Genomic DNA, 22,019 nt, shown 5'->3' with positions numbered 1-22,019 from the left:
TTCATTGAAAGTATAGAAGCCCTAAGCAGACATTTTTGCTTATTTTTTCCCCCCAACATTTCAAGAGATCTTGAATTGTTTATTATCTTGGGTTAACAAAGCTGTTTATCCTATTACAGTGGACTTATTCATCTTATTATCTACAGATAACTGTGCTTATTTTGGCATGTTAATGAGATAATTTCCTTGAGATCTAGAAAAAGACAATAATAGGTTGCTGTTAAAGGCCATATTTCTATGTTTCTTGTGCTTTTGCAACTCTAACTCCGTTTTAATCATCAGAGTAACTAAAATACATGGAGGCATGTCAGCTTGAAGATTCCATTAAAGTAATTAGAAAACTCTGTAGCAACAACTGTGACACTGCAGCACAGGGCCGTGTCCAAAGGGGTGCCATGGTTCCACCTTGAAATCTGATTTGCTACTTCTAGTACCACCCCAAAATCTTAAGCGTGATACAGAAGAAGACTTATGTTAAAACAAACTATTTAGACTGTGTTTGAACAGTTTTCTATTAGATTTTTAAGCATGTTATTGTTACATGTTTCCTTTTGTAAGTAAATCCTAAATTGAATTTATATTGTCTTTTTAGGCCCTAAAAGAATGAAACTAAGGAAATCTTACCATGTTTTGTTTCTTTTTAACATGAACGAATTTAGCACAGGAATAAAACATCTGTATGACACCGTCAGTTGTTAAAGTAGATATGATTGAAGGAGATAGCATAAATAAATACTTTTCTTTTGTGTGCTTCTCCACAATTATACTTATTCCATCCCTTCATAACTCAGTTCCAGAGTTGGAACAAGCTATATTATGTATTAAAGCCCACAGACAATAGCGATTGCATCACTGTTATATACAGTGGTGGACAGTAAAAAAGTAAATTTACTTGAGTACTGTACTTAAGTACATTTTTAGAGTATATGTACTTCCCTTGAGTATTCTTTTTTGGGGGATACCTATTACTTTACTCCACTACATTTAGAAGACAAATATTGTGCTTTTTGCTCCACTACATTTCTATCAGTGCTCTAGTTTCTCACTACTTTTGCTTTGAAGTCAGCTCATGAATTTCCTTCTCTTTTCTGAAATCTGATCCCACACTTGAATGTAGAGCAAACACAAATTTCACTCATATCAGGCAGTTCATTTAGAGGTGGTAATGATGTCTATAATTCTCCACATGAGCACCCATGGCCATATCTTCAGCCCGTGTTAGAGGTTTTTGAAATCAAGAATGATACGTATCGTTAGAAATGTTCTCCGTTTCTGCCCAAACATACAAAAAGTCACTGTCCAACCCGAGAAAGCGTGTTGAGCTACGTAATGATTGTTTCACTCCAGATGAACATTTCAAACTAAGTTGTCTGTGCTTGGAGTAACTTAGTTGCTTTTTTTTTTTTATTCCATGGTATAGTTTTTAGAGATTTCAAGTAATGGTTTATAGATAAACATAATGTAACCTTATATACCCCTATGTATTCTTGGCTGCACTGATATATTGTGAAAATGCAAATGATTTTTTAAGAGGTACTTTGAATACTTAAATATATTTAAAAGCAATTACTCCAGTACTTTAACTCAAGTAATAATCTGACAAAGCAACTTTCACTTGTATTGGAGTAATATTTGACCTGGAGGATCTATACTTTGACTAAAGTAATGAAACTGTGTACTTTGTCCACCACTGGTTATATATATTTTTAATTCTGGTATTTAATTAGCCCTAATTTATAGACGCATGCGACTTTTATTTTGAAAACCGGAAACGTACTTTCTAGCTCTGGTGAGGTAAAGGTTTGCGCAAACTTCAAACGAAGTTCGAGTAACTGGGAGGCAAATACCAGCCTGGTTTTACAGCTGTTGGGAGATATCTATTTGAAGTCATATTCAAGAGAAACATTATACACCCAAGGAAGAGTTGGCACGCGTGAACATATCCGTGATATAACTCATTATGCACAGAAAGTGAGCGAAACAGAGGACGGAGTTTTTGATTTGACCTACATTAGTTCTGCCTCCTGTGGCGGAATACAGGTGAGGTCGTTTTCGCCAGTTGACCAACGTTAATCTGTTGGGAAAGGTAATCCGAGGGTGTTAATCCTTTCACACTTGTTTAAAGCACGCTTGGAAGGAGTCCAGCGGGGCAGAGGAGGAGTGTCCTAACGTCACTCCAACGGCAGTCACGATAGAGGAGATAAGATTCCGCTCAACAAGTCACCAAAGCGAAAAAGTTGGGTTTTAAGACATCCATCCCAGTTCAAACTTTATGTAAATCAAGTTCACTCCGTGTGGAAGCATGCAGAGGAAACTGGAAGTCGTCAAACGGGAACGTGAGCATGCAGGCTGCTGAAACTTTAAGGGTCACTTTTACTTCAGAAGGAGGTGCCAGCGGAGTGCAGCTCCTCTTGGCATGAAACCTCAGACCCGTTTTTTACCGAGGAAGGAAGCGACACGATGGCAGTCTGCGGAAGAAGGAGCCAACCCAGGCTTATGTTTTTCATTTTCGGAGCCTTTTTCGTGGGATATCTCATCCTCAACAGGAACAGCTCCGGGGACGCGCGCGAGACGCATGAACGGGAGGCCCCCCAAGAAATAGAGGTTGGGAATGAGGAGCTCAAAAGACCCGTTTACGAGAAACCCCCCCTGGATTCGAGCCACCCGGGTGAAATGGGGAAAGCCGTCAAGCTCAATCTGAAGGGAGAGGAGAAAAGAAAGGAGGAGGAAGGCATCAAAATTCATCAGATTAATACTTATGTCAGTGATAAACTGTCTCTACACCGCAGGCTGCCTGAGAGATGGAACCCACTGTGAGTACATGAATGAGTTGTGTCAACCAAGGAAACACTTACTATCACTCTCAATGGACTTTCATACACAGCTGCTTTAATACAATACCCAAAACACTCAGTCCTTATCAGAAACTCTAAATTAGGCCTACTTTTACGCAGTGCCATAACGTAGCGTCTTGTTCTGCTTTTATATCTTATTATCTACCACCTAGTGTTTGCTTAGTTAAACAAGCTTAAGCTCAAAGCAAACAGCTTGTGCAAGATCACCACTGTGCAGGTTGAACCCTACCTCACTTACTCCCTTTGTCTTCTTTATATGTTTAAGTGTATAAGAGCGTTATGCATATTGTTAAAGCAAAACAATAAGCACATAGAGGAAGGAAATATGACAACCATGTCAACTGATTGAATCTCAGACTCTCTTTAACCATTGTACAACTATTTTTCAAAGAAGCAACCACATCAACCAGGATGCTTTCTTTGTCCCTTTTAAATGTTCTTGATTTCTCCCACAGTAACCAGTTGTGACTGTCTTCATTCACACTACTCCTAGAATAACAAGCGGTATATTTAGGTATCTTTTTCCTTGTTTTGTTCTTACTTTGTAGACAAAACATGTTTGGAGCTCTGTAGAACAAACCATACTTATGTTGTTTGTTACACAGGCATGTGCACAGATAAGGAGGAACCAGCTCAAGGTGGCATGTTTAAACAAGAGTCAAGTTAACGTGAAAGTCTGCAGGCATACAGGGGTGGCAGCTGAGCAGCAGGTTGAAATGCATAGCTTTTGAATGCACATCAAGAAACAGCTGATCAACAAAGCCAATGAGGTTATAAATGTCCTCTTATATTGCAGCTGCAGGGACCTGAAGTATGACTACCGGTCTCTACCGACAACTTCAGTGGTCATTGCCTTCTACAACGAGGCCTGGTCCACCCTCCTGAGGACGGTCCACAGCGTGCTGGAGACGTCCCCTGACATCCTGCTGAAAGAGGTGGTGCTGGTGGATGACTACAGCGACAGAGGTATCCGTGATGAGAGAGTGACTGAGACGGACAGACTGATGGACAGGCAGAGGGGATGTGTAGGCCAGATTGACAGCCAGGATGGACAGAGAGGTTGACACGCGAGGAGTCACATGCAGGCAGGCAGGTGGCAGACGGATAGAATGGAGGGGAGGAGGAAAGAGTGATGTCTTTGCAATTAGGAGAGTCGCTGAGCAGAGGTACAGGGAATGTAGTGACAGGATGTGAAACTCAGATGTGGATCGATGGAAATGTAATACACATGCAGATAGACTAACACTGAGAGTTTCAAATTAACTACATACATACACACTTCATGCTCAGCATAACAAGCTGCGTCGCTTTACAGGAGTGGCTCTTAATCTTTATGAGGCATGTGTGCCACTCCCTCTGGTCTAACACTGGCAACATTTACAAAGTAGTCAGCAAATATATGCAGATTGCAGAACTTGATAAAACAGAAGACAGGTCAGTATTCTCAGTACTGGGTGAGGAGGATGAACACAGGAAACAACACATTGTTATTATAGCCGCATCATTAATTGCAATGAGATTATCATCCCATCATTTGTAATAAACACATTGTAAAAGTCTGAATCTCTTGCAATGAAGCAGTGCTTTCATTTGCTTACATTTTACCTGAAGGAGGCCTGGTTATAGTTGCCATTTTGCACTTGATAAATATAGCAATAGTGGTCAACACACTCACAAAAACATATCATCCTTTTTTTTTAATGAAACTTGCACACTCTTCTATCACATCATGTGTTGTTCTTAATGATTATTCTCTTCTTTCATTTCCTGAAGATCATTTAAAAGAGCCGTTGGAGAGGTACGTTGCCAATTTGAGGAAGGTGCGTCTGATCCGGGCGACCAAGCGAGAGGGGCTGGTGCGGGCCAGATTGCTAGGGGCGTCCTTTACCACGGGTGAAGTGCTGACCTATTTGGACTGTCACTGTGAATGTCACGAAGGCTGGTTAGAGCCGCTGCTTCAGAGGTTAGAAAGCCATCAAGTGGAGAATTTAAGGACTCTTTGCATGAATATTTTTCTTGGGGAGTGTGACCTTGTGGTTTAAAGACTGTCTTTTTAGCCCAGCTGAAGTGTCATTGCGTGAGGCGGTGAATCTAACAGATGATAATAAATCTGGCCCGGGCTCAGGGTCTTTGGAGGAAATGTACTCTCCAGAAATGATTTTTCTCTTGTTTTTTAGCTGAAATAACAGCCTTTCTTTTCCCATCTTCTCCAGGATCAAAGAGGAGCCGTCAGCTGTAGTGTGTCCTGTCATCGATGTGATCCACTGGAACACCTTTGAGTATTTAGGGAATGCTGGAGAACCTCAGATTGGGGGGTTCGATTGGCGGTTGGTGTTTACCTGGCACACAGCTCCCGAGTCTGAACACAAACGCAGACGCTCGCCTGTTGATGTCATCAGGTATGTGTATGGAGGCCAGATAATGCACACTTTATCTGGAATAACCTCACAATATATAATAGGCCTTACTAGGGGCGTGCGATATGACGATCTCAGATTGTGAAGGATTAGAATGTGACGACGAATCTGCCAAAGCACAGAGATCGGCTGTAGTGCACATTCCATTCCTTGTTGTGCCGTGTCTGTGCTTAAGTCTGTGTGCCCATGCACAGCCGCATCCAAAGTTTTTTTTTCTCTCTGCTGAATCACACCATTTGTTACTCCGCTTCATGTAAGCACTACAGACACACAGATGAACCAATCAGAGCGAGCTGTTGGCAGTGTCTTGGTTTGTTTATCCCCCCTCCCCTACATGAGAGAAAGCATGGCGGCTAATGAAAGCGAAAGTGAGGAGTTGGCCCCTAAAAGAAACTCTACCTCGGTTATATGGAACTGGTTTGGGTTTTCCCAAAGCGACACAACGCAAACAACTGTTATTTACAAAGTTTGCAACGAGAAGGTCCGCCCCTCGAATGGAAACACAACTAACCTTATTTAACCACCTGAAGAGACAGCACCCGAAACAGTATGCAGAAAGTCAAAAGGCAGGGGAGACCGGTGTCGTGCTGCCATCCATACAGGCAAAACAAACAACTTTGACAAAGGCATTTGATAAGGGCACTCTGTATGAGAAAACAGGTGAGCGCTGGAAAGATGTAACTGAAGCAGTAACGTTTTATCTTGTAAAGGACATGATCCCCCAGCAAGTGTGCACCTTACTTTATTGTTGTGTTTAAGTTGTTTTTTACATTTTGAGTTAAGAAAAGAAAAACACTATGACTAAAAGAACTTGAAGTTATGCATGTCAATATTTTTGTTTGATGTTAATTGTACTTGGCATATGTTTTCTAAATTGCTTAACTAAATTAAAAAAGTGTTTGAACGGTATTCTGTCTTAAATGATCTTTTATCCTTTTATCTGTTCATGGCTATGATTTTAAATAGGTAAATTAGTTTGTTTTACTGGTAAATGACTTTAAAATAGTCTGAATAATCTAAATGTAAGAATCGTGATAAAATCGTGATCATGATTTTGCAAAAAAAAAAATCGTTATATGATTTATTTTTCATATCGCAAACCCCTAGCGCACACCCCTAGGCCATACACTACTACTGTCACTCTTTATTTTTAAGATGCAATGAAAAAAATCATCTGCTTTCCTCCTCAGGTCTCCTACGATGGCAGGCGGTCTGTTCGCTGTGAACAAGAACTACTTTCATTACCTGGGGACCTACGACACGGGTATGGAGGTGTGGGGTGGAGAGAACCTGGAATTTTCCTTTAGGGTAAATCATTTTGTGTCTTTGAGTGTGTTAACTCATGTTCATATCACGTGAACAGCCCTTGTTTTATGCAATAAGTGCATAGTTACTAAACATTCAGCACTCTAAAAGCCAACCGATCTGTTTTACATTTATCATGTGACCCCTCCTCCTTCCTAATCATACCATATGGGAATAATCATAACCCAACAGCTATTGCTCAAAGATCCTAATGCTTTAATTGAACCTAAGAATGTGAAAACCCCAGCAGGAAATTCCTAGAGGAAGAGAACCAAAAATCACTCTCAAACAAAAATAGTTTCTATTTCCAACTTGAAACAACAAGGCTTCGCTTTGTGTTGCCTTGACTGAGTTATTGAATCATGACTAAGGGGCTAACCAAATCCTTGTTGTTGTGTTGGTTTTTTTAATGTCTCTTAGATTTGGCAGTGTGGGGGCAGCTTGGAGATCCACCCATGCTCCCATGTGGGTCATGTGTTCCCCAAAAAGGCCCCGTACTCACGAAGCAAAGCTCTGGCGAACAGTGTGAGAGCTGCTGAGGTCTGGTTAGACGAATACAAAGCCATCTACTACCATCGAAACCCCCATGCACGACTGGTGAGTCATCAGAGATGGTCTGTGTGTGTGTAAATGTGTGCAAGCAAGAAGCATTAAGCACATCTAAGACATGTTTTAAAGCAAGTGATGACATAATGAATTTTTTTCTTCATGAAGATTTTGATGGAAGTGTTTTTCTCCACAGCTGCAGCCATCACAAAACAGAATGCCTGATTAGTCTCTTGATCCCACACAATGTAAACAGTCTCAGTCACACACACACACAGATGCACAAAATTACATGCACTCTCTGCTCACACACACGCTGACTGCACTCATGCTGCGGTGTAAAAGCTCCCCTGATTAAGTGACGCTCGGGATACATGAGCGGCAGACACCCGAGGTGACGGGTGTCAGGGCGTTCCGGTGTGTGATTACCACCTTTCCGTGTCACTCGCTGCCAACGGGGTGTCACCCACCTGTCCTTGACAGGGTGAGAGCAGTGCTAACCCACGGGGTGCCCTGCCTTTGTGTGCGTGTATTGGAAGGGCCTGTGGTGACAGTTTAGTTAAGAGGAGAGTGCTCTCTGAACACAGATCAGGTGGTGTTCATCTCCATGAGAGAGTAGCTGTAGCGCAACTAACCCCACACACCAAAGCCTATTTTTCTGAGTTTACAGCACATGGAACATAAACAGGTGTACTTTTTTTTTTATTTATAAAGCTATTCATAATCTCTCTAGTTGTTTTGGCCATTCATAGCTTGCAGACATTTCTCAAGTTCCCTCTTTTTGCCTCTTCAGAATAACTTAACCTCCTCTGGTAGAGATAAACTCAGCAGGCCTCATTCTCCAATATCCAGTATGTTTTTTCTGAGGAAGTAGTCTAAGAAAAGTCTGAGTCAGATCAATGACTCTGTCTTTAAAGGGATAGTTTGGGCTCTTTGAAGTGGAGTTGCATGAGGTACTTGTCAGTAGTATTTGTATCACCCCCAGGGGATCCAGCTCAGCTTTGTTGAGAAGCAGAACAGAAGGTGGGCTATCAACCTCTGCAAACAGGCACAATTCAACCTCACGTTTAAGCTCATTTTAAAGGCACAGTAAGGAATTTTTATCTTGAGTTGATTCTGGCGACCTCTTCCTACAAAAGTATTTTTGCAGGATGATTTGTTTTGAAAGCAAATAAATTGAGTACAGATCTTCTTTCTTTGTTCTAGACAACTTTTCTGCAGGATGCAGAGTGATGAGATAACAGCTATGAATAATTATTACCTTTAGTATAATAACGACAAAACTTTATTTACTCAGATTGATTAACATCAGCTTGCAAAAGGCGATACCTGTTAACGTCATTCGTCACAGTCCTGGGGTCATGATGTGTGCTCAGGTGTCCCACTAAATATTTGTAAATATTTGTATCTCTCTTGTCCTCAAAAGGCGTAAAATTAAATCCTGTTCATAGCCATTTTGCTCTTTTACAGAGCAGCAGCCTGGTAGTATAGTTTCTCCTTCTTAAGCCATACTCCAAAAGACATTCTTTTTGTTAATCCTGCTCCAGTATCAGCCATGAGAATGAAACATTATATAAAAAACAATTCATATACAGAGATGGACTCCTCCTGTTTGCTAACTTACTCCTCAATGTCAAGTGTTTGAGGAGGGTGAGCGCCGAATATCGACTTTCAAATTCAGTATAAAGTTATCACTGACCTGGGTCCGTGTAAATGTGTCATATTAGGTCATATTTTACTTTCTCAGCAATATTTTTTTTCATTCCAGTGTTTCACTTTTCCAAATCTTGTTTTGGCACTGTTTGCAGATGCATCACATGTGTTCTTCCGCCAAATTCCAGGTGGAAAAACCTATATTTAAAAGGGCGTAAGAGGGTTTTAAATAGAAATTCCTCTATATTGGATAATTGGGTCTCTAAACCTGTCAAGCTGGCCAACAACCTCACAGTCAGTGTGAGTTATGTTATGTAAACACCTCTTAAGGCAGTGTGAAACCTTAAATGAACTGGATTTCCATTAATCTGTTAGCATGTTTCAGCTGATGTGTTTTTACCCTCCTTCAGTCAATCAATATTTAAACCTACTAAGGGTTTAAGAGCAATTTGTGTACAAAAAAGAAAAAAATGTTTTTATGTCAAAGCTCCTCCAACTAACTGGCCCCTCTTTGGTCCTTTGAGTAGATCAGCTTGACCTCTCCTTGTTCTTGAAGTACTTTTAGAGACCTCATCTATCCACATATTGGGATTGTAATTGGCGTTTAGCTACTCGCTCTTAATTTGCATTTTTCACCTGTACTGATCGTTAATTTCCCCTTGCTGGTGTACAGGTCATGCTCTGTTGGCCCTTACTGGTCTTTTTTTATTGACGACTCTTCCTTTCTTTGACTGGACGAACAGATGATGAATTAAAGCTGGGTTCCAGTCAGGCCACGAGCATCAATCATCATGCAATGCTGCTGAGTCTACAGCAAATGAAACTGGAGACTTGGTTCCTCTCTGGCCAATAACTCACCAGTCATGATCGCTTTAATGTGTGTGTGTCTGCGGGTGTGTAACCATAAGGTATTTCCCCAATGCAATACTGTTTGCGGATATTACATTGCACAATGACACTCCCTGAATGCCTTGTTGCATCCTCTTGATCCTTTCTGAATAGGATGTAGAGTGGTATTGTGTGTGCTCTGTTTGATGTTTTGAACAATTTAACTGAGTACATATAAGGAACAACTTTAGATGGTGCGGTTGTGTACCATATCAGCACAGAGTCATGCCATGAGTCCCCTGCAGCTGTGGGTGACTGCATAAAGAGCATTGACACAGCGTCTTCCATTGATCATGTATTGATTACACAAGATGCCATTATAATAATAGCATTATTACGCAAGTTCCTCTGAATGCTTTGAATCTAGAGGTTTTAACTTTGTGGTCTTTCTTTCCAGGAGGCCTTTGGAGACGTGACAGATCGGTTAAAGCTCAAAGAGAGGCTGGGCTGTAAGAACTTCAAGTGGTATCTGGAAAATGTTTATCCAGAAATCAGCGTCCCAGTGGATCTCCCCGGCATGTTTGGGATGGTGAGAACAAACGGAGTGACTGATTATTTATCAATATAAATGTACCTATTAGCGCATCTCCGATTGAGTATGTTAATGATGTGACTTTTGTCTTTGGTTGATGTAGCTGAAGAATCAAGGGAAGAGAGACTACTGTTTTGACTACAACCCAAAAAATGAGAATGAGCCATTCGGACAAAGAGTCATCCTTTACATGTGTCACGGCATGGGTCAGAACCAGGTATTGAACCTCATTGACCTCAATGTGTTAAAATGTGATTAAGATGCTGAAGTACATCTTTTGAAATGATTGTATATCATCGGTAATACATGTTTTTATGTTGTAGCCAAAGTTTATTTTATTTTATTTTTTATCAAGTCTATTACAAATTTTGGGTTTCACTCAATATCATGTAGCCTCTTTCACACACCCTCCTGAAATTTTCTTGAAAAAGTTTCCACAGTTGCTTGTTCACACATGTCTCTTACAGCATGGTCAGGGATAAGTCTCAGGAGGTTGGACATGACATTAAAGAAACACTGCAGAAGCCACAGTGTAATCTTTACAACATGACTGTGGTATACTTGACAGAAACTTACACCAAAGTGACAGTTCCTCCATTTATATCAATGCTATGTCCAAATCGTCGCACAGACCTTTGCTGTTTTCAACTTGAAAATGATTCGGATATTTTGTTTTCATCATGTTATGAGTCGCTTTTCAGGCTTTACTTTAGATCCCATTGGAAGCAGATATGTTACTAGGGCGCTGAGGGGAAAATTCTGGGTGAAGTCGGGTGAAAGTTTCATCTGATTGCGATCACACATGCAGCCCTCACAGAAAGTTCCAGGAACTTTATAAGGAGTTTTGTGTGTGTGTGAATGCAGCTTTTGTCAGCTGAAAAACCTCTTTAAGAGTTGAAGTCATGTAGGCTTGTTCATGAAAGCTACATTGGGCTATAATTCGGTTTGATTCCAATGAAACTCAAGTTTATGTTTTCAAAGAATTGACGACAACATCCTTTTTATATTTCTGTAGGAATCACTAGCTTCATTCAGATCATTCTTCCCTCTGTTATTCATTCACTGGGATTTCCCCCCGTTCGCTTCCTCATGTGAGCAGACTCTTCCCTTAATTTCATTACTCATTTTTTTTGTCCTCCATAACTGTCTGTCTGTTCACCCTAGACACCAGTAATCATGATCATAAGCAGCTGCTTAGACTCATTCAGAGCAGTACAATCATCTCAGTTCACAGTAAACCTTGAGGTTTTGTAGTTGTGATCTTAGAAACCTGGGAATAATGGGCTATTTTGCCTTTCCTGGGATGTTACATTATCTGCTTGCCTTGTTGATACAAAGGGGGCGTGTTTCCCAGCACCTTTATCCTCCCCGGTTGCCAGAAAAGAGCTGTGAAATGTACCACTGTGATTCCAGCAGCCCTTTGTGGACACACACTGATGCTGTCTCTGTAAAAAAGTTGGCTCAGCAGTGCTTGTGTTGTCTGCCTCTGGGGATTGTTCTTCATGTCGCAGGATAAATATTCACCTCACACTTTCATTCATAGTCTGCGCACACTTCAGCAGCCCGTGTGTTTGTGTGTGGGCGAACACAAACATGCACACACACAAGCCGTTTCTCAGAACACTGTGTCCTTTTGCTTTGATGCTGCATATCTTTTTCCTCTGAGTCACACAGATGCATGCATTCATACATATGCAGGCGCAGATTCTCGTACACAGACCTCAATGACATTTGAAGTGAAATCTCTTAAAAGTTGTCTGTCCATCAGGTTGAAGTTTAGAATTTCTCATGACCCCACTGCATAAAAACACTTGTTTAACCACTTTTCTTTAACCAAGAACATGTCTTTTTTTCTTTGTTTGATGCCCTACTGCAGTTCTTCGAATACACTGAGCATGGGGAGATCCGCTTTAACACTCGGGAGCCAGCCGGATGCGTTTCGGGTGACAACATCAGCACCTACCTGACGATACAGCCGTGTAGAAAAAAAGGGCAACCTGTACCTCCGGACCAGAAATTCACCCTCAGATCAGTATGGAGCATTTTCTGATTTGTATTTTTTAGCAGTAAAGAGAGGGGTAAGGAGTGGTAGGGAAGGCATAGGATCGGATGAGTATAGATCCCTGTTTCGGAATCGTGGTTCACAAAATTGTTTGAATTTCTGTAACTTCCCGTGCAAAATATTGTTTATTACCTTACTTTTTGAACACTTTGCACCATGCAAGGGCAAGACAGGATATAAACTTTTAAAAAGGAAGAAAAGACCTCACACATCTACTAGGGCTGTCAAAATTGCTCCAAAATGACATTTGAATATTCACTCTAAAAAAAAACATAGGTTCGAACCATTCGAATATCTATATTTGCGCATTATGTCAATAACAGGTGGACAAACTAATACAAGGAGACATAACTACTTGTGTAGGTATTTTTATTTCAGATTTAAAATGCTTAAACATACCTACACATTACAAAACAAGTGAATGACCTAATGACCTATACCATAACACTTTTAAGACTGTACAGTCATGGCCAAAAGTTTTGAGAATGACACAAATATTACATTTTCACAAAGTCTGCTGCTTCAGGGTTTTTAGGTGTTTTTGTCAGATGTTTCTATGGTATAATGAAATACAATTAGAAGCATTTCATAAGTATCAAAAGCTTTTATTGAGAATTACACAGAATTCATGCAATAAGTCAATATTTGCAGTGTTGACCCTTCTTTTTCAAGACCTCTGCAATTCTCCCTGGCATGCTGTCCATCAACTTCTGGACCAAATCCTGACTGATGGCAGTCCATTCTTGCATAATCAATGCTTGGAGTTTGTCAGAATTTGTGGGTTTTTGATTGTCTCTTGAGGATTGACCACAAGTTCTCAATGGGATTAAGATCTGGGGAGTTTCCTGGCCAAGGGCCCAAAATCTTAATGTTTTGTTCCCCGAGCCATTTTGTTATGACTTTTGCTTTATGGCAAGGTGCTCCATCATGCTGGAAAAGGCATTCTTCATCACCAAACTGCCCTTGGATGGTTGGGAGAAGTTGCTCTCGGAGGACGTTCTGGTACCGTTCTTTATTCATGGCTGTGTTTTTAGGCAAGATTGTGAGAGAGCCCACTCCCTTGACCGAAAAGCAACCCCACACATGAATGGTCTCAGGATGCTTCACTGTTGGCAAGAGACAGGACTGATGGTAGCGCTCACCTCGTCTTCTCCGAACAAGCCTTCCACCAGATGCCCCAAACAATCGGAAAGGGGATTCATCAAAGAAAATGACTTTACCCCAGTCCTCAGCAGTCCAGTCCCTGTACCTTCTGCAGAATATCAGTCTGTCCCTGATGTTTTTACTGGAGAGAAGTGGCTTCTTTGCTGCCCTCCTTGACACCAGGCCTTCCTCCAAAAGTCTTCGCCTCACTGTGTGTGCAGATGCACTCACACCTGCCTGCTGCCATTCCTGAGCAAGCTCTGCACTGGTGGTGGCCCGATCCCGCAGCTGTAACACCTTCAGGAGACGGTCCTGGCGCTTGCTGGACTTTCTTGGGCGCCCTGGAGCCTGTTTGGCAACAATTGAACCTCTTTCCTTGAAGTTCTTGATAATTCGATAGACGGTTGACTGAGGTGCAATCTTACTCGCTACTATAAACTTCCCTGTTAGGCCCTTTTTGTGCAATGCAATGATGGCTGCACGTGTTTCCTTGCAGGTAACCATGGCTAACAGATGAGGAACAATGGTGTCATGCACCATCTTCCTTTTAAAGTTTCCAGTCACTCAATCATGACAGATTGATCGCCAGCCTTGTCCTCATCAACACCCACACCTGTGTTAATGTGTGTGACACCTGTGTGTCATTGAATGATGTTAGCTGGTCCTTTGTGGCAGGGCTGAAATGCAGTGGAAATGTGTTTTTGGTGATAAAGTTCATTTTCAAGGCAAAGAGGGACTTTGCAATTAATTGCAGTTGAGCTGATCACTCCTCATAACATTCTGGAGAATATGCAAATTGCCATTATAAAAACTGAAACAGCAGACTTTGTGAAAATTAATAGTTGTGTCATTCTCAAAACTTTTGGCCATGACTGGAGACCTCTTGCTCGCACGCCCCCCCCTCTCTGTGCGTAATGCGCTGAGTGAGTGCTGAGCAAGACTTGTGCAAGCAATTAAAGGTCCCAACTCTTGTACTTATATAGGCAGGCTTCATTCAGTGATTGAAGCAAATATTATCAACATTAATTGAAGTTAAAGTTAAAACCAAAACGTAGTCCATTTAATTCTTGGCGCTTCTATAAAAAAAAAAGAGGAAAAACTGCATTTTATCCCAGCGTCACTGATTGTCGGGCTCTTTTAGTCCACTGTCAATGTAGGGTCTTAGGCCTGACAGGTTATTTGCCAAAAACACAAGACAGTCAGGGTGAAGAGGCCCAATCTCTTTTTATTCACTATTTCCCAGCGGAGGAAAAGATGCGTTCAGAGAGCACTGAGGATCCGGGTACGGAAAGATTTCTCTCTGCCGTCTGCTTCACACTGTGCATGTGCGACTCCTGTGACCTGTCCCTGACCTGTCATGCAGTGCGCCCACTCGCAAAGCAGCCGCCGATGTGTTTTTTTTCCACAGTCGGATATTAACTTTTAACAATCAAATCTCTGTTTTTTTTTAAAATGTTCAAATATATATTCGAATTTAGAATATTCGTTGACAGCCCTAACATCTACTTCATCTACTTCAAAAATAACAACTAAAAAGACAAGTAATCAATAAATACATTATAGATTAATCTATTTGAAAAAAGAAAGAAACTTCTTGTTTTGTTTATTCAAATTTATAAATGTAAAATGTATTGTTTGATTGCTTGTCTATTTTAGTTGTTATTCTTGTAATTAGTTAAAGGGTTGTCATTTTTTTATTCAGTTGATTTGCCTACACCTGATGCCATGATACTGATTAAGCGCAGACTGGTCGCCATACCCTTTTTAAGTTGTTCTGCCTCTCTCTGCAAAATGTTTGCCTGATGAAGGTCAGGCACTGATATGTTGCCATTAAAAAAATGTTTGCCAGTTAGACAGTGTGCAGGATTATTGTATCCCAAGGATATGCACTTTGAAATTAGTCTTTGAAGAATAATCCAAAAGAAAACTAGACTTGGTAAAAGGTCTGAACAAGTCTGAAAAGCTTGGATTAGTCGTTAAGTTATGATGAGAACCTTGGTAGATTTGTCATGATTCCTTTTTATAGCTCCCAAAGCTTTCGGCAAAATATGCACTGGGCAATTTTCAGACTTTTTCATGTGTACCTGGCTGTTCTTGTAAATTATGATCAGTGCAGATTAGGGGTGTAAAGGTACATTTATTCTTTCCCGTTCAAATCCAAGGAAGCAAACAGGAGCACACCATCCACACACAGCATGCGTAGCCCATCCTCTAGGCCAGAGGTTCCTAAAGTGTGGGCCAGGACCACCTCAGGGGTCACATAAACGCTGACAAGGGGGTCAAAGAAGGTCTTCAAGAAACAAAAAATATTTCAAATAGCATATTTAATCCAAGGTTCTAAAAATATAAATATTATATTATATATATATTATATTTTAAATAAAACCATGCAAATATTTTTTTGGTCTGTTTCCACTTTTCTTTGTTGCCACAAGATATCTGAGGTTACAGACGAGCTCAAAGCCAGATAAAAAAAAAGCCATATTATATTAGTTAAAGAGTCAGCTGGGGGAAACAGACCATATTTTTCCTAACCAACAAGATCATAGTGTATGCCTTAATTACAAAAAAATAAAAATAAAAAACACACACATAGCATTAAAACACTGATTTGGATGTCAATTACCATGGCAACAATTGAAGCTTAGAAACATTCAGGTCACACCTGACTAATCCTAAAATGTAAATCACAGGAGTCTAGTGAGCTGTGATTCTGCACACGCTACTGCCGGTGGTTTAGCATGTGTTCAGCGTAGTCACACCACACTAATGTGAACCACACTATCTAAATGTAAATGGACCCGAGAGGGACAGAATGGTTAAAACAAGGGCACAAGAAACAGGAGAGGAGGAGGAGGGAGGAGGAGGTGAAATGACCTAACATGCAGGAAAGGGCAGATAAGCTTCTAGTGCCTGAAAATTTGTGCAACTTATACACGACTTGGATATTGTGGTACTACGATGTTGAATTTCTTAATAATTTTTTTTCCATGTGTATCCAGGACGGGGTGCTTTACAATGAGGGGAGTCAGAAATGCGTTCAGGCTTTGGAGCAGGCAGAAGACAGGAAACCAGCCCCTTCACTCCAACCTTGCTCTGACAGCGCTCTCCAAAAGTGGTTGTTCCAGGAGAGGACATAATGGTATCGACACAGAAAGAATGCACATTAATATTTTTCATTCAAGTTTCTTATCCCTCGGAGGGATATAGGGGGATTGATGTTCTAAATGTTTTTTCTTGCCTGAAAGGAGGACAGATACTTAAACATGTGTGCATCTGTATCAATGACATAACACAGAGCCTCTTGTGGCCGACATCACAGTGATTTACTGAGGAACTTCATGTTTGTATCTTCTCCTGTAGAGGGGGCTAACGCTCCTCTCTGTGGGCCTCCTTCATTTCATTTCACTGTGTTCTCTATTTGTCAAAAAGAAGTGGGGCAAATCTTAAGGTGTTTTGTAAAGAATATTTTCAAGAGTGCTCACTACTCTTATGCACAGTGGCTTATGAGAAAGCCTCAGATCACTGGCACTATGCAAGTACTTAGTACCTCTTCTACTTAAACACTGAACTACTGATAACTGCAGAAACTCCAGTCTTATTTCATTCTTCCTTGACTGAAGTCATTTTGCGATGCAAATTTGACTGAGGTGAAACGACATGGATCACTCTAGATGTTTTTCTCTGACTTTTTGTAAGATTTGTCCTCTTTTTCATGCTCTTTAAATGTTGTAACGCTTTGAAGGACTCAATCATAGCCATATTTGAGGGATTTATTTAATATGATAGGAATATTTCAAAAGATTACGTTTCTTGATAATACTACATTTTTTATGGATTGAATGCAGACACATCTCAACTCTAGTCTCTAATCTTTTCGACATAGCTCACAAAAGTTATTTGCACAGATATAACCCTAAAATAAAAAAAGATAAGACCTCTTTTTCATATTTTTCTCCACTTGGAAGCCATAAAAAGTGCCTCATATACAAAGAACATATCTAGTTTAAGAGGCTTTTGTATTGAATGTATATTTTGTCAAACCAGGAGACAAAAAGAGAAGAGGAATTAGAGTTGTGACAAAGCTTGTGAGATGAATCCTCCCCTGCTGTGACTCCAGTGCGCACAGCCAAGAAGTTATTCCCTTGAGTGTTCATACATTACTCTGGTGGGCTGTGCTGATTTGGGCATACCACATCTCTGTTCCCATCCATCAGAATTAGACAACTATAGATCCCTCTGCTCCCAGATGCGGTCACTTGTGGCTCCCCCTCAGGCTATGCAGAGCTGCCGAGGGGGAAACACAGCAGAGGCGTCGACAGTTGTTTGGTGTCTCCTGAGTGCTGGGATTACCAGATGGCTGTCTGATGAAATTTTCAGGTCCTCTTCCAATTTTTTTTATCAGCACCTCTCCCTTTTTTTTCGGTGTCAGAGGTGTGCAGAGAAGGACTTATCTTCTGGACTCGCTCCAGCCAAATCCTCTTCACATGAGCACTTGTTACTCATGGGCCTGAGGTTTGATTTATGGATCGAAGTCTACAGGAGTACAGTTTTTGACAGCGCAGGCAGATAATGGAGGAGACTGAATGAAGCAATTTGTGACCTCTTCCTTAGCATTAACCTTCACAGGCTGCTGGCTCATTGGCCCCAGAGGAGCTCTGTTAGGAATTGATGTCCGCAGACGATCGTACTGACATAGATTTTTCTTATTGATTCAGAATGTAAACTCACAATAAGATGAATTGGTGGTGAATAAAGACCACTTTGCCATCACTTCAGTGGGGACTTTGTTGAAACAGGATCCCTTTATTTGCCAAATATAATAAATGTATATTAGAATGTAAGGTGATGACTCAGAATGAGTAAAAAGGGTTAATTTTGAACATATGTTGGTGTAATGAACAAAATGTGTCCTCAAAAAGTTCGGGAGCATGTTATTTTTAGTTTTCATCTTACCTTGTAAGTGTACCTTTTCTTGTCATGATTTAAGACTATGAAAATGTTGCTTCAATGACTTCAGTTTCATAAGGATCAGGTGAAATTGCCCTTTAAATATAGTGCTCCTGTTAACATATTCCAACCATTTTTTCTTTAACCTTTTGAGGGCCATTCAAACACTCCAGTCTGTTCATAAAAGAGATTATTTATTGTCCCTATCTGTTATTCCACACATGTAAAACATAGTGGCACCTTTTTTATGTTGGCATTATACTGTACGCTGATGTGATACGGCTCATGCAGCTGCAGTAAAAATTGATAGCCAGGGATCATATCTGTATGGTAGGTCATTTAAGGGTTTTATATCAACCATCCTGCGTCGTAAAGTTGTGATGTATTCCAGGATGTCTGCTGAAGCACTTGAACCGGGAAAGTGGCTGATTGCACTGTCACCCAACCCAGAAACAGAGGAGACATTTCAGTTGTTTAAATGGGAAACATGCACAAAAAAAGATGCTGGAATTGAACACTATGTCTGGTGTTATGCTGGCAGAAACTCAAGTGGTCTAATATTGTTGTGAGAAAAGTAAAGAATGTTACTGACAATATTTTGTAACTTTGAGACCATATCTGATGTGAATACCTGATTAATTGTTCAAATAAGTAAAAAACAATGTTGTATTTTTGTGTCTGTTTCTCTTCCATGTTTAATATCTTTAATATATGCACTTTATTCAAAATTTGCAGGCACATTTTTGCAAACGGTCCTACAGATACTACTGATCTCACTTTACATGCTTGCATTTCTGTTTAACTGTGAAACACATTGTAAAAAAAGAACGGCTATCATCCACATTTAACTGTAATGGAGACGTGAATCAAGATGCTCGCAGGGTAATGAAGAAAATGAGGAATAGAAAGTGGGGGGAGAGTCTCCCAGCCGTGTCTGATTGGTTTGATCACCAGCTGCTGAGTTAGATGTTGAAATGTCCGCGGACCGGCCCAAGTCACTCTGTTCCCCCTGTTGTTGATGCTCTGCCCTGCAGTTTCTCCAAATTACTCACTGATGATGCTCTGCTGTTTGTGTCATACCATCCTGAGCGTGTGTTAGCCAAGTATAGGTGACATAGGAATGCTAGATATACATTTTTCACTACTTGTAATAGTAATCCGAAAAAGAAAATCAACCCTGTGTTTTACAAGGAACTTGAAAAATTCTATATGAGTGCGGCCGTTAAAGTGCACTACAGTGCTGAAAATGATGCATGGAACATTTGTACTCCAAAAGAGACAAGCTGGCTTCTCTCTCGCACAGGATGGCATGCTCTGATGGAAAACTTGTCAGAAAACCTTCACATTCTGACAAACTCTACTCGGCTGCTTCCTAAGGAAATGAGAAGCACTGCAGAAGGCTGTGATGCTGCTGTCTTTAGAGCTGCTCATCCTTGATTTTATGCCTGCTTCCCTGGGAGATATGCTGAACAAAACAGCACTATAAAATATCCAAAATTTGGCTAATGCGTCCAAAAAAATGTGGCAATCTCTTCACACTGTGTTCGTAGTTTTTGATCTGCTGTGGCATACATGCAGCACCTCTGTCTCCCTCAGCCCATATGTGTCTTTAATGATAATGCAAAACAAGAATCCCCATGGCGCAAGTCTTTGGAGATGCTTGGGCTTCAGTTGTCAGGGAGCGAGAGGAGGAGTTGCACACATGCGAACCCACACACACACACTGACAGGAGGCCATTTCCGCACTGCATGTCTGTTCAGTTTATGTAATCCCCAATACCCAGAACAGCTCAGGAGCAGTGGCTGTTGGCTGCATACATTAGATGACACACTTTTCGCTTTCAGGAGGGACTCCAGACGGTGCAGTAAACATGTGAGGCCTAGATACAGAGATAGCATCACTTTTCCTATGCAGCGCCAAAGCCTGGCATCTGATGAGATGGATCAAAGCACTCAAGTCACTCAGAGATATAGGAGTCAGTTCTCCAGGAAGCAAAGAAAACAAAAAGAGACTTAAACATGTCAGCGACAGATCTAAAGGAGAGAAGGGCAACTGACGAGACGGGGAACTGGATTTGTCAAACTGAAGTTAGGTTGAGTAAACATTTCCAACATGGTAACGGCCATTGTTGGGATTCATAATTACACTTCATAAACCATTGGGTGATTTCACTGAGACTACATCTGTGTTTTATAGATTCCAGCACTAACAGATGAAATGGGTCAAAGTAGAAAAAAAAACTGAAAAAAGTGAGCTCTTGAACAAACAAAAAGTGAACAAACACTACCAAAAGAAAAACTTCATTGCCATGAGCGTCTGTTTCAAATCGACACAAGAATCTATTTTGCTGTGGACCATACCGACTGGAGGGGATCTGCAATGACTTAGTGGTACATGAAATGTGTGTTTTGGTTAGCAGAAGGAGTGTGATGTCAGTCCTGCAGTTACACCAACCAGTTTGCTTCCGCGCATGCCTTGGCTTGTAAACATGAAACCAAAAAGCACTTCAGATTCTATCTTCAGGTTACATTGTAGTTGTTGCTGACATGACAGTTGGCCAGTCATTCTGTCCATCACTTAGGTCAAGACTGGAATATCTTAAGTTTTGGTTGAGTTGTGAAATTAGGCACAGATATTCACCGGCCGTGAGGATGAATACTAATGACTTTAGTAATCTCCAGGTTTTTTTTGTAACCCCACCAGCACATACAAAATGTACTTATACTGGGAATTATAATAAAGAATACATCAAATCAGAGGGAAATATTCTTTATGCAACCACAACACATAAGCCCCGTCCTTTTTAGCACGTTCCAATGCTGCCATGCTAGCCCTAGCATAACAGTGCCGCTGCTGACTGTCTCAGAGGTGCTAGCTTGGCTGTAAACTTAGTCCTCTCTCACCCCTGTTGAGATTTCTTGTCGATAACTCAGAGCCAAATGTGGATCTGAACATTTTTGTTTGCAGTTTTTGAGGATTTTAGACTCCTAGTTCTCTGCATGATGATAAATAGAAGGTAATCTGAGATGCTGATTGGGTGCATGTGCTAGGGAACATTTTCTTTTGTGCTGTAGAATATCATCAACTAATTTACAGGCTTGCTAAAATATAATCCATTATGAGGACATTGATCATGACTCTATGACATAGAACGGACCTATAGCATTTGAAACATTGGACTCCAATTAGCTACATTGAAGCAAATGTTGTAGCTGTTTTGCACAATGCCTTGTGGGATGAGTATTATGACACTGCTGATGTATTCAATGATAAGAAGCATTTTCATGAAGAGAGAGCACAGTCACAGCACATATCACACTTGTCGCAGTCTGTCACTCTTCCCTCACCCGCAGCGAATGGACATGGCAGAGGGTGGAAATCTGAGGCTGTTTTATTCCTAATGAAGATGGGATATAAATAGAAAACATCACAATAATCTGTTCTGTGCTTTCTTAGTTTGTGCACATTTTCTAACATCCTCTCAAGATTCTGTTTTCTTCTATAGCAATTCCTTCATACTTTCCCTCTAAGATGCAGTGTTAAAAACCTGTCGAAGACCGAGTCAGATTTGGCAGAAATTCTGTACTTTAGTTTGCTGAAGAGAACACGAGAGTCACATTGATTCACACCACGGCAGACTGCGATATTTCACAGCCTCCCCCAGCAT

At 40.8% G+C, this 22,019-nt stretch overlaps 1 protein-coding gene across 1 annotated transcript; it reads left to right on the top strand.

Moving 5' to 3' along the window:
* Positions 1-1,790: 1,790 nt before the first annotated feature.
* Positions 1,791-19,020, top strand: galnt12 (UDP-N-acetyl-alpha-D-galactosamine:polypeptide N-acetylgalactosaminyltransferase 12). Its single transcript, XM_034704861.1, has 11 exons — positions 1,791-2,040; positions 2,126-2,813; positions 3,652-3,821; positions 4,629-4,818; positions 5,069-5,254; positions 6,463-6,580; positions 6,998-7,174; positions 10,062-10,193; positions 10,300-10,413; positions 12,073-12,228; positions 16,404-19,020. Exons 2-11 carry the CDS (start codon positions 2,461-2,463, stop codon positions 16,539-16,541), a joined length of 1,734 nt encoding a protein of 577 aa, XP_034560752.1. The 5' UTR covers positions 1,791-2,040; positions 2,126-2,460; the 3' UTR covers positions 16,542-19,020.
* The last annotated feature ends 2,999 nt before the right edge of the window (positions 19,021-22,019 follow it).

This window comes from Notolabrus celidotus, chromosome 16, assembly GCF_009762535.1.
Source record: "Notolabrus celidotus isolate fNotCel1 chromosome 16, fNotCel1.pri, whole genome shotgun sequence".
Taxonomy (NCBI): Eukaryota; Metazoa; Chordata; class Actinopteri; order Labriformes; family Labridae; genus Notolabrus; species Notolabrus celidotus.
This window is presented reverse-complemented; position numbering and strand designations above follow the sequence as displayed.

Excerpts from the sequence above, each read along its gene's own strand:
- galnt12 (XM_034704861.1), top strand. The coding sequence starts at position 2,461 with ATGGCAGTCTGCGGAAGAAGGAGCCAACCCAGGCTTATGTTTTTCATT. Across the intron at positions 2,814-3,651 it reads CCTGAGAGATGGAACCCACT|CTGCAGGGACCTGAAGTATG; the intron begins GTGAGTACATGA and ends CTTATATTGCAG. Across the intron at positions 6,581-6,997 it reads ACCTGGAATTTTCCTTTAGG|ATTTGGCAGTGTGGGGGCAG; the intron begins GTAAATCATTTT and ends AATGTCTCTTAG.